The sequence below is a fragment of the Centropristis striata genome, chromosome 19, assembly GCF_030273125.1.
Source record: "Centropristis striata isolate RG_2023a ecotype Rhode Island chromosome 19, C.striata_1.0, whole genome shotgun sequence".
Classification (NCBI taxonomy): Eukaryota; Metazoa; Chordata; class Actinopteri; order Perciformes; family Serranidae; genus Centropristis; species Centropristis striata.
The window spans coordinates 12,039,677-12,053,034 of NC_081535.1; the positions used below are offsets into that span (position 1 = coordinate 12,039,677).

At 40.5% G+C, this 13,358-nt stretch overlaps 1 protein-coding gene across 1 annotated transcript in view; it reads left to right on the forward strand.

The window, feature by feature from the left end:
• strbp (spermatid perinuclear RNA binding protein) overlaps positions 1–13,358 on the forward strand; it is an 86,544-nt gene that overhangs the window by 46,735 nt on the left and 26,451 nt on the right. The window contains exons 5-7 of the mRNA XM_059357588.1: positions 8,186–8,448; positions 9,071–9,239; positions 11,825–12,074. Of these exons, the coding sequence (XP_059213571.1) occupies positions 8,186–8,448; positions 9,071–9,239; positions 11,825–12,074 (682 nt within the window). The remainder of the gene's footprint in view (positions 1–8,185; positions 8,449–9,070; positions 9,240–11,824; positions 12,075–13,358) is intronic.

Genomic DNA, 13,358 nt, shown 5'->3' on the forward strand with positions numbered 1-13,358 from the left:
GTCAATGTAGAAATGAGGATTGTTCCTTATGTAAGAGGCACGTTATAGGAGGAAGAAGATGTGGGCAAAGTGCTGGAGTGTTGTTTACGAGGAGGAGAAGACGTCTCAAAAGATCAAAGAGAGCAGCAGAGGGGGGAATGACAAGTGGGGGGCAGATAAGACCATAAAAACATAAGTGATGGACAGAAACATGACAGATAAAAAGCGCAAAGGATATGGAAAGCAAAAAGAGAAGTGTGGAGTGGCGAATGGGGGAGAGAAGGGAGGTTAAGAGCTGAGAGAGCTGAGAGAGCTGGAGATAGAGAGAAAGAGAGACGAGGGATTGATTAATGGTCTTGGCCTGTGACTGTGGGAGCTTTTCCCCGAGGGGGGAGCAGAGCAGAAGATGAATTATTAAAAACTAGAACAAGAGGAGAAAGGAGGAAAAATGAGTGGAAAAAGGAGGAGAGTGGAAGAGTGTTTTTTAGGGTTGGGTGGAAAATGGAGGAAAGGGGAGAAAAATGAATGATTGAGGGAAAACAAGATGTTGCTGAAGGTGCTGAGGTTGGACAACGCAGAAGAGGGCACATGGTTGAGCTCATAAATAACCAAGGGTAATGAGACTGGTGCATGTGTGTGTGTGTGTGCGCAGCTTGCAAACACAGTACTGTGATTAGTCTTGAGTTATGGTGATGCAGCAAATACTGTGGGTGACCTTGGCAAGGGTGTCACCGCACAAACCACACAATACACCAAACGGCTTCTTTATCGACTTTCCTCTGAGCTTTCTGCATTTAATGAATACACATGCCCACAGCACGTCTTTATTCCCTCCCTACGCACACACATACACGCATTTTGGCGTTATTATTTTGTATTTGTCTGGCATTTTGTATAGCTCGTCCTTGTACATGTCATTGTTAGTTCACAACTCAGTTTCTGGAGGACACACTGCAGTGGAGACACCGCCAAGCGGAAAGTTTTAACAATTTTGTGGTTCTTCTTCATGTGCTGTGTTGTATAATATTGACATATTTACAGCATCTTTAATGTTCAATTAGTAAAAGATTGCAAAAAAAAAAATCTGTGAGGTGTTAAAAAGCTTTTGTCGAAACAGGGAAGCATATGTCATTTGAACATTTTCTTCTTCTTCCATATGACATCATTTTATGTATTTTTTAATTGTATTGTGGTATTTCCCTCATGTGGACATCCTCTGTAATACTGTAATGGTATGCCCAGAAACAGTAATATCAGCTCATTTAGTGCCCGGTCATAATATTTTATTGGCAGACAATAAACCTTAAAAGGGGGCAGAGGACGTAGATAAAAAAAAAAAAGTATAGTGCAAAGTCGGCTGGGTAGTGTAGTTTGGGGAGGCTGGTTTTTAAGCTTGATTGATGACAGCAGACTTTAAATGAATGTCATTCCTGCTGAAACATGACAGGCTGGGAACTCTGCAGACGGCGATGACATGTTCTATATATTGCCCTGTGTTCTGTTTTTATAGTCTTTCATTTTATCAAGTGTTTATCAGGACTGCTGAGAGGTCAGGCTTGACATGGACAGCCTGTTTGTTGTTTTGCCTCCAGATTATTTTATTTTAATGTATGTACCATGCTGTCGTGTACATGAGAGAGAGAGAGAGAGAGAGAGAGAGAGAGAGAGGGAGAGAGGGAGCACAATAAAACAGGATAGCGGAGTGTGTCGGGTCGGCTTGCCAAGCAGAGTGCAGATAAATCACAGGATGAATTTTTAATGCAATCTCCCCTCGGCTGCTGGATGTTACAGAGACGGGCGCTGACTTTTTTATTTGTGTGTGTGTGTGTTGCTTGTTCCATCACTCTTAGCCTATTTTGTGATGGGTTTTTCAAGTTTTTGAAATCTCCTTCAACTTTTCTTGGTTTCATGTTAGGAGAAAGGGGTGTGATATTTCCTCAAACACCACTCCTAAAATAGTTTTGCGTGGTATTTATGGGTGGTGATTTGTTTTTCTGCCTTTACTGCGAGGATGTTTTGCCCTGTGTTGTCAGCTTCAGTTCAAACAAACGTTTGTTTCTGCAACTGGCTAAAAATATTAAAATCCAGTTTGTTTTTATCTCTCTGCATATTCTTCAGTCGATCTTAGCTTTGGTCGTTTGTTTACATTCGGAGGCTTTTTCCACCCCTCTGTCATCCTCCTTCATCTCTCAGTCTCTCTCCACAATACCTTGCAGTGTGTGTGCTGTCATCCAAGCACTTGGCATACATTTTATCCACATGACTTATTAAAAATAAGAGCACACAAACACCTGAGGCGCACTGTGAAAACAAACAAACAAACACACAAACAGACACACACACACACACACACACACACACACACACACACACACACACACACATACATACAGTGCAGTGCTCCTAAATGGTGCTCTAAAAATAATCAATAGATTTTTGTTGAGAGAAATAAAACCTTCACGGGTATAGAGGCTCCAATCACAGCTGATATTGTTCCAGTGAGTCTTGTCCTTGGCATTGGGTCATGTAATTTATAGCAGATGGCCACAGAGAGACAGGAAGAGACAGGCAGCGATGGAGAGGAGAGTCACTGGAAGTGAAATAGTCGCTGCAGACAGGCTGCATGTGTAACCACGACACCTTAGACTGAAACGCTTTTACTGCAGGGCATTAAGCACAGAATGTGGGGTGATGAATGGACATAATGCATGTGTAAGACACTGTGTGTAATTGATTTTACTGTATGGATTTTATCTGCATTATGCCATTCATAATTTTCATGTTTGGTGACCAATGTGTTGGATGTTGCCATTATGTGTTTGAGCTTTCCTTGTGTTGGTGTGGATGCACATTAGTTAGTACACGGCGAGTTGTAAATGCTGTATAATGTGGTTATGTAACATGGGCCTGCCAGCCGGTTGGCCTCACTGGAGCATGAAATGGAGTGTAATTGGTAAGTGTGTGGTCTAAAAGCACAATGGCATATGAAGGTATACACACACACACATGCACAGTGCATGGTGTGTGCTGGTGGCTTGCAGACAGCTGGGAGTTAAAAGTTGTATAAGTGCATGTCTGTTTCTGACTCCTAGAGGGGAAGAATCACAGCACATATATTATTAATGTTATCAACTGTTTTAGATGTGAGCTTGAACAAAATTATTTACTTTGGAGCGAGATGTTGAATTTATGGTAAAAACCTAAAAATACACAAAAATACTGTCTGACCTGTTTGTACTGCTATGCCAAAATGTAGATTTGTATCCAAGTTTGCATTCTATAATGAGCATAAATTATGATTATCTTACATGCTTTAATTACATAATAATGATATTGATAGAACATATTTCAATTATTAAAACATTAATGATACCTGCTGTAGAAAACAGAGTCCAGTAAGTGCTTCAGAAGGAAAGAAGTGAAAACAAACACTCAATGGAGTTATTTGAAGTAAATATGTTTACCAGTAAGGCAATAATACCCTAATTTTGTTAAAGGATAATTACAATGTTGTGTTATTATCATACATTTGGCATCGTTCAATACCAATATTGCACTTTCCAAGCTAATCATTAATATTTAGGAACATGAGCAGTGATACCATCAGACAGGTTTCAAACAAACCTCCAGATTAGCCACTTGAGAAGAACATTTCTGACATTTTGTGTTCAGTTTTAGCTCCAAACAAGCTGTTAGCTTGTTAACAACTTGCCTGATCATCTTTCATGCTTGTGTTTCTTGCCCCTGCACACTTTGTTGCAGAGTTGTTGCTGTGTTTAATTTTCTACAGCCATTCAACTATGATTTTCAAACCTAATTTGAGCATGATATATTGAATTTAGAGACATGCCAGCATTAACATTTGCCCTACAAGAAACCTGAACTTAATTTTCCCTTCCAAGGATCACCTTAAGGTCAACGTGATTAAATTAGATACAGTCTAATATTGTTGGTCAGTGACACTGGGGGCTTTTACAGACAAATGCATAGAGATCTATGATTTATTTTGCTCACTTGGACAGGATAACATATTGTGCGACTGACCTCTGGGTTATGTGCAGGTCAGGGTGGATTCAAGGACAACCAAAGTGTTGTCTCTATTAGATGGAGTGTGCATCTTTGTTATTAGGTTGTGAAGAGGGCACAAGCTGCCTTATCAGAGAGCCCTTTCAGTCAGTTTTTTCTTGAAGATTTTACGCTGTTTTTCTCTCAAATTAGAGTGAAACTGCGAAATCCTGTATCATCCTATCTTGGCTACAGTAGCTTACTTATCGCGTCCCTTGTCTAAATGTCTGCAACATTATCTGGGCACACGCTGGCCTAGGGGGTCGATTCCTGTCAGTGCGTCCTCCTTAACTGCTCTGATTTACATGGTGATCAGAGCGGCTGGGCAACAACTCCCCCATGGTTGAGTAGTACCGACACACACACACACACACACACACACACACACACACACAGATACATGGACACTCACTTTGCAATGTGGTTTATGGCTGCAGAAGCTCACATTAGTAACGGCTCATAAAATTTGCGACTGTTGGTCTGTTAAACACTGCTCTGAGAAGACACACAAGTATAACGAAACACACAGGATCGTGCGTGTAGAAACACACACTCACAGTTACACTTTTATCACCTTTTTTGTGCAAAAGTTTCTGCTGAAGCCAAAATTTTACATTTTCTCCATAAAAAGGAGAGGTAAAACATCAGCTGGAGACAGTGAAAATGACTCATAGCTTAATAAAGGAACAGTACAGTGATTTCCATTGTTCCGTAGATATTATTTTCATTATTAATCCAAATATTACATTAACAATTAGTCAGACATAGTGAAAAATGCATCATGAAATGTACTATGCTCAACCAAAAGTACATTTCCAGTGATATAAAACAGAAAATAGCAGTTTTTTCTTCATATTTCAGTTATATATTAATCATTAATTTCTCTGCTAGGACAAATGCAACTATATTGATTTTTTTTGTCCTGTTTCCTATGTGGTCCCTCTTAAGGAAGAAGGCTTAATATTTTTTGACACATGCCTCATAAACCAAATGAAGATTTATTGAAAACCACATTAAAAAGTATGGATTGCCTGAGAATGTCAAATGAAGCCGTGCATGTCACGTTGATCCAAATAAGACATGGAGATTTTAATATTGACATTATTTCACGGTATCTAAATTCACTCCTTGTTACTCCAGTGCCAAAGTGTTGGAGAATTACAGTCGAGTCTCAGCGGGAAACCGGAGTCTAACCCTGCCGAATATTTGTGACACACTCTACATAGAGAGCTACACCGGCTGTGAGGCTGCAGTTATTGTGCAGTTCTTGTCCTCCATTCTGTTAATAGCTTTATCTCACTCACTCTGGTGAAAGAGAATGTCACCAGTTCAATTAGGAATGGGATGAAGTGTGTGTTTGCGTGTGTTTTTGTGTCTGTGTCTGTGTGTGAGTGCACAGTTGGTCCTTGGATTTCAAGTAGATTGATAGTAGCACTCAAGCTACACTATCCATACTACAACGAAAAGGTCATCCCTGTGTGTGTGTGTGTGTGTGTGTGTGTGTGTGTGCCTGCTGTGTGGTTTTCTCTGAGTAGATGTGTGTAGTGAATAAAGGGAAATGTGGGTCTCGGAGATAAGCAGCTTGTTGAGAGCAGCCTCCTCATGTTGAACTGGGTTATGTACCTCAGGCTACCCGGCACAGTACGATACCCTCTAATGATTAAAAATGAATCTCATCCTTCAGATTCAGGTTACCAAGTAAGGATGAAAACAATACAGTGTCATCCTAATTGTTTTTGCTCTGTTATGAAATCTTTTATATTAAAGAAAGAAGAAGATTGAGTGGAAAGACATAGACAAAGCAAAAAATATACGGTGATCAAGAAAAATTTAAATCAAAGGTGAGAAGTTCTGGTTGATATTTTTTTGTATGTAATGTAATAACACAAAAGTAAAACGTATAGAAATTAGAATTAAAATGAAGAAAACAACGGAGTTGGTGTTGTTGCCATCAATATAAACACTTTTGAATAATTAGGAAATAACATGTTATAACAAGCACTGTAATATATTCTTGTTTTATGGGTATTTATGTTATTAATTATAGAGATGCCTGTGTATGTGTATTGCTGCAAATGTTGTGCTTTGATAACAGATTATATCCACTCTCAATGTAATTATGCTTGCAAAGGGTTATTTCATTGTCTGTTCTCCATTCACTTCAGTATGATTCCCTGTTGTATCAGTTTAACATTACATTGAGTTACATCCGTTAATATCTGATTGTCAGATGTTTAAACGGCCCACTCAAATGCTGTGACATGTGAAAAGATGTAAACAGCTAACGTTTAATTTACAGCGTGTTTTGATATAAATGCACAGGGACCCATCTGTGTCTTATTAATTGCAGGGTGCGAATCACAAAAGCCTCAGTTGCACCTGCTCCTCTCCTTTATGTCTTTATTTTTCCATTCATCTTTGAATTCAGCCTCCCTGCGATTACCATTTATGTCCTGTTTCCTTTTTAAAGATTCTGCCCTGTTCCCACAGCCCTCCTGTGCTGTCCTCTATTCCCTTCCTTCTTGGTTTCTGTGGCATGCCCCTTCTATTTTCTGTCGTTTACTCTCCTCTGTGCTTTCCGTGTCTGCTGTCTCCTTAAACCTGATCTCCTCCTTATACCTCCCAGAGAGTAAGAAGGAGCAAATGAGAAAGACCGAAGAGCTGACATGAATTCCCAGGGCCAGAATGTATGATTGAATTAGGACAGGTGGAGAGGATGTGAGGATGATGGTCACACATGAATTCCTGATAGCTGTGTGTACTCATGTACATGTGCATGTATGCACGCATGTCAGGGTCAGTGCCATTAAATGTAAGCTGTCACTGATTTAAGAATTGATTTTTCCCCATATAAGAGATACATTTGCAGTCTGCATGAAAGAAACACGCACAAAAAGCCATTTGTCCTGATGCTTGGTGGGATAGTGTGTGTTTGTGTGTGTGTTTTTAATTTGGGTGAGGGTTGGAGAACAGTCAGGCCCCAACAGGGAGAGCAAAGCTCGATTTGATGGATTAAAGCCCAATCTGTTGTTGAAAACCTCTCCCCAGTGGTGCCCTTGCTTTGAATGTTTGTATGCACAGGTGTGCACAGTGTAAAGCGATTTTAATTGTCAGTTTCAGATGGACGCAGTTGTTGCACACTGTTGGCTAATTGCACATTGCTATCTCCATTGCGCCATTGACCAACAAAATGCTGGTGTAAAGTCAATGGCCCAGTATTTTTACTGCTATTTAATGGGCTCATTATTCAGATAGTAAGATATACATGGACATGGTCGCAACACACATACACTCGCCATTTAAATAGTAATGCCAGTAATGCCAGGTGTGGGCGCACCTGGCTTTTAAGGGAATGAAAGACACACCTATGATTAATTAAGAGTTAAATATAACTCCTTTGCCCCTTTCACCTTACTTTATGCCCTGATTGTAAGTAATTAACTTGCAAAAGTCAACTTGGACACACCCTAAAAGCTCTTGCACTGTGCACTTTATAATAGGGATGCTAATTTATATATTTTTTTCTGACTGATAGCTAACCCTTGTTAACCGATTAATAACTATTAACCAACAAGATTAGTGTCTTGTATGCCGGGGGTGCTGTGGTTGGAGTGCTTACACACAATAATAATGCTTGTTCGCTTGCCTGAAGCATGTAATCTCTGTGTTTGGGCAAATGAAATGCCTAATGCAGTTATTGGACAAGTGGAAAATAAATGTATGTCTAATATGTAAAGAAATGGCGTCTAATGTAATGTTAACATTATCAGGAAATAAACATTATCAGGAAAGTGTTTATTTATCAGTTTTTCTGTGTTGAAAACATTTTCTTAGCAGTCTATAACTTGTCCATGAGGCCTTGGATTGAGTCTGTCGACCAATCAGGGGCTGTGGAGGCCTATTTTTCTTTTAATATGCAAAAAACTTTTGTTAGTAACAATATTTTAACTGTTGTTCTGATTATTCAGTCAAAATTATTATTCTCGGTTAACAATAAATGGTTAATTATTAACATCCCTACTTTAGACCATGTGTTATAGATTGTATCGATCGGGCCGTCGGTGTTTTAGTGTATACAGACAATTGTAATCAGAATGTACTAAGTTTGATAACTAACTCCCCATTCATCTTTCCCTTTCAGAGGTCCTTCCGTTCCTTCAGCAACGATGACCGCCACGTCATGGCGAAACACTCCACCATCTACCCCTCCTCCCAGGAGCTGGAAGCTGTTCAGACGCTGGTGTCCACTGTAGAGTGCGCCCTCAAACACGTCTCTGATTGGCTGGATCAGAGCAGCAGCGAAGTCCACAGCCAGGTGGACAGCCAACCAGCAGACAGCACAGAGGACGACGATCCTGGCGATGAACCCAGTAATGAAACTGAGGATTCCAGTGACAGCTACAGGTGGGGCTGTAGTTACACATAACTGCAACTAACTCCTATTAATTTTAATTATTTATTAATGGATTGTTTAGTCTATATAAAAGGGCAGTCTCTATAAAATGTAGAAACTTGATGTAGGAGCCAACTTTCTCTGGCTTGTATTGTCCAACCAAAAATATAAAAGGAAGGTTTTGAGGTTTTGGGAAAATAATTTTGCTTTCTGGCAAAGTTCAGTGAACAGCAGGAGCATGTGCAGCTCTAGAGGAAATTAACTTAACCACTTGACAATCTCTGGGCACAGTCTCCATGGTTGGCTATCTTCATGAATCTTTTTATTAAGGGGTTCACTACTTCTCATTAAGGTCTTGAATTGCCTTGTCTGATCTTATTTTGCAATTTTAACTCGTACCTTTTATTTTAATATTTTTTATCACCAAGCTATTTACCAAAGATTACATAAAATATTGGTTAATATTATATATTTTTTATTTATTTGAAATAGTGGTATTGTGTTTGGTAAATGATTTTGAACACTCACAAGAAATAAGTGATGATGATGTTTTCTTGCAAATCTTTGTCCTCACAGCTAAAAACCACCATGGGATACAAATGTTACCTGTCGTTTATTTTTCTTTAAAAACAGAGAGCCCAGCAGTGGTGGCGTGCTGTGTGGAGTGATGAGGATCGGCCTGGTGGCAAAAGGCCTCCTGATCAAAGGCGACATGGACCTGGAGCTGGTGCTGATGTGCAGAGACAAACCCACACAGACACTGCTGGACACTGTCTGTCACAATTTACCCACACAGATAGAGGTTAGACACTCAGACCCACATGACACAGATGCATGCATACAGGCACAAAATGCTGCTTCTTCCTCTCTCTTTTATTTTGTCTCACACACTCGCTTGCAAACACTCGACAATTGCATCTTAGCCTTGCATCAGACCTTCAGTCATAGTCTGCCAAATGTAATCTAAGAGTGCTCTATTTTTATTGCACAGTCCTCTCCAATGTCAGAAATTAAGCTATTTGGATAAGCTTCCACATTTCATGAGTGTCTCTGCTCAAATTTGGCAACTCACACTGCTATGTAAGTTAATGTGTAAGTGTAGAAGGAAGCGTCGAGAGAGCTGGCATAAGTAGGCAAGAGACAGCAATGTCGTCAAGTGAGAAGTCGAGAGGTGATTTAGTATGTATGAGTCATGTGTGATTAATGCTCTCGTCACCATCTCAGTGTCACGTTTCTCCATTAACAAGTCATGGCACAGAAATACAAAACACACTGATCCCTAAAGGACACACACACATGCAAACAACATACAGGCACAAATAGGCATGTTAAATTGGCAGGAGATATTTTTACCTTTCTTACATGCTGTGATGTTGACTGTTGCTTGTAATCGTAAATTATCTGAAAATGTGATTTTATTCTCCTTTTTAAGGCCTTAAGTAGCTATTAAGGACCAATTCGGCACTTGTCACTGTCAAGTCAAAAGCTTGTGTAGTTCCAAAAAGGTTTATCCATGACATTTGTCCTGTGTATTCACAAAACCCTGATGGTGTTACATGTTGTTGTATACTGATTGGCTGAAGGAGTCTCTTGAGGCAAGTACCTACACCCAGCTCTCGCCCACCATCAGCGTTTGAAACAGGGAAAGACCAGACTATCACATAGAGCCAACAGAAATTACTATCTCATGTGATAGCATGGTATTACACAGCTTGGGAACTTTTGCATTCAGTAAAAATCTGTTAGAAAGTTTTTAGCAATAAGTACCAACATTGTAAAAACTCCCCAACCTTGCCAGTGGGTGCAGAAATTACTCAATGAATAAATTCTGTCCCGGTGCCTCTTCTCTGCCCGTTCTCTTTCACTGTTAAGTGGTGTGAGAGAGAGAGAAGGACAGGAAGTGTGTGTGTGTGTGTTTTTCTGTGTGTGTGGGCAGGGAGGTAATCTCATGTCTCGGCTCAGTGACCAGAGATTCTGATTTTCTCATCAGGGCCAAATGGGATGTAGATGGGCCCTCTGCGACTCACTGCTCACTTAAGCAGTGTTAGAAACACACACACATACACACTTGTTTTTGTCACTTAGGAGGACATTGAATTGACTTACATTAATGTCCTGGGGGCTTACTCTAACCCTAATCTTCTGCATATGAATGCAGAATCTGTAGGCAACTGGACTATATTTTGGTACTGGAAGTGTTCTGATTTCCATTTGTTGTTCGTTTGTAGTTTGAATAGTATTGTCCAATCACGTTTGAGCAGGATTTTGTTGGCTGCTGGTAAACAGTCCTGGTGTAGAGCACAAGAAGCAGAATGCTTTGCCTGAAATGCAATCTTGGAACCCAGCAGCTATTGTCCCATGTCATGGCGCACTTGAAGCTCACCTGATAGAGTGTGTACCCCTGTAACAAGGCTTACGGCCCTTTCTAAACTTCACATGCACAAAAGGTTATCAGTAATGGCTTTATAGGCTTGTTTTGCCTGTGGGGTAATGTGTGCATTGATGTGTGTTCATCATTTGTTTAAATGTCTTGGTGGGTGAGACTGCAGCTCGTTGTTGCAAAGAGATTTTGCCGTTGTTGCAGGAACATTGTTGTGGTTGTTATCCCATTTATTCTTGTGTGTAGACACATGAGAGTGTGTGTGCCCAAATGCATGTTTATACCAAGTAACAAATGGGGCTGCTGTGAATACTGATGTGAATTCATTACCATCAGTACTTCTCAGTCCTCATCATGGAGGTCAGCAGTAATTGATTCCTTCAGAATGGGGGCTGAAAGACGCAGAGTGTACATACAGATGGAGAATGTCTCAAATGAATGTTTGACTCTGAGAAACAATATAGATAGACACATAAACACACACACACACACACACACACACACACACATTCATTAGAATGTCTCTAAAATGTATATGGAGGATGAAAGCTTCTTCCAGTTTTCATGCATTCATTAACATTTCAAACTCCATTCATTCAGTCCTGTCATGAGTGAAATTAAAATGGATGTTGGAGTATAGGTACAAATGTGACTTTTTTGTGTTTTTGCTCATGATGATGTGTGGACAGGCAAGTTAGAGACACTTCTCACATTTCAAAATGCTGCTTCTCGAAAAGATATCAGTCACATCTTAGAGACCAAGATAGCTGCATTTGGAAATATGAAGAGATACAATATCTGCAGGGCTAATCAGTTTCTCTTTAGAAAAATTCTCATGCATGCTTTTCACTTGATATTTCTCCTGCCATATGTGGTGATGTTGTTCCTGTGTCTTGACACAGCAGCAGGCTCAGCTCAGCTATATTTTGCTTCTTTTTCATCTGCACTGAGTCATGTTGTGACCTTGGCCTCTGACCATCCAGTTATGTTCATTTGACACATGACAGAAGCTGACAGAAGAGAAATATGAGGTCACAAGCTCCTTGCCCAAGGCAGCCATCTTGGTACGAACTACAACAGAGCCCAAACTCACACTGACGGTTACCCTCACCTCACCGGCCATGAGGGAAGATGAGGAGGAGGAGGAGGAGGAGGAGGAAGAGGAGGAGGAGTTGGAGAATGGGGAGGAAGGACATGAGGAAGAAGAGGAGGAAGTGGAGGATGAACTAGAGGAGCAGGAGAAGAAGAACGGGCGAGGTAGGAACACAGAGACAGGGAAACACACAAGTTCAAGTACAAGATGTTTTATGTTGAATTTGTGTATATGTTGTAGAACTGTTTTTATTTCCCTAAAACAAGACGTATGACCTAATTAACTGATGCTGACACAAGACAAGACAGCTATAGGACACATACCAGAACTGAAAGACACAGGAACTGTCTGGTGTTCAGTATAATAACAATCAACCCTCCCCATCCCCCCGGTTTCATGGGTAGCAGGAACTGATTATAATTGGTTGTGGGAGGTGGGACGGGGAGGCAAGGCCAGCAGGCCAGCAAAATCAATAACCAAGCAGTAGCAAGCTGCCCATCCATCCTGTGGCTCCCGTCCAACTAGACACTCAGGTCTCAGAGAGAAATGAGAGATAGCACGAAGGTTAGCCGTACATCACACCACGAGCCATAGCAAGACGGAGAAGACCACTCGTATTTTTGTCTCTCTCTCACACCAAGAAAAGCACATAGGCATGCACGCCGAGAAGTCGTATTTTGCACCCGACGGATAAAGATACCTGTCATACTGGCTGTCTAATTGCTCAGATTTCATCAGGCGCCAGTGGTGGTTGAGGGATGTCAGCCAGTCTGTCTAATAGGGTCACATCGTAAAAGGCAGGGTCTAACACTTTTACACATTAACACATGCATCGACAGGCAGAGATACCAGAAGTGTTGTCCAATGTCAGCACCTCTTCCAGCTCTCTTAAAAATATGGCTGCTAGTGTCTAGTCAGAGTTTTCTTAGTAACCATGGATAGATTCCTGAACTGGCCTAATTGGCACAGGCCCAGGGGCCAAAAGTGTCAGGGGCACCTGGCCTTTACCTACAATTGGAGAGACGTGTACTTACTAGAAAGAAATGCAAAATTACCAGGAAGAGGTTTAAAATTACTACAAAAAAGACACAAAAATAACACAAAGAGACCAAAACAACTACATGCACAACGAGACCACAAATAGAATCACAACAAGGAAAAGGCACGAAATAACCACAAGGCGACACAAAGTGACTACAAAGAAACACAAAACAACAACGGAGACACAAAACAATTACAAAGAGACACAAAACAACTTCAAAGAGATACAAATGACTACAAAGAGAAACAAAATGACCACAAAGACACATAAAATGACTACATAAAGAAAAAAAACAATAACAAAGAGATGCAAAATAACTACAGAAATGGGCAAAAGACCAAAACAATTACAAAATGACCACAAAGAGACACAAGCAACAGACAACCACAAAACACACAAAACCACA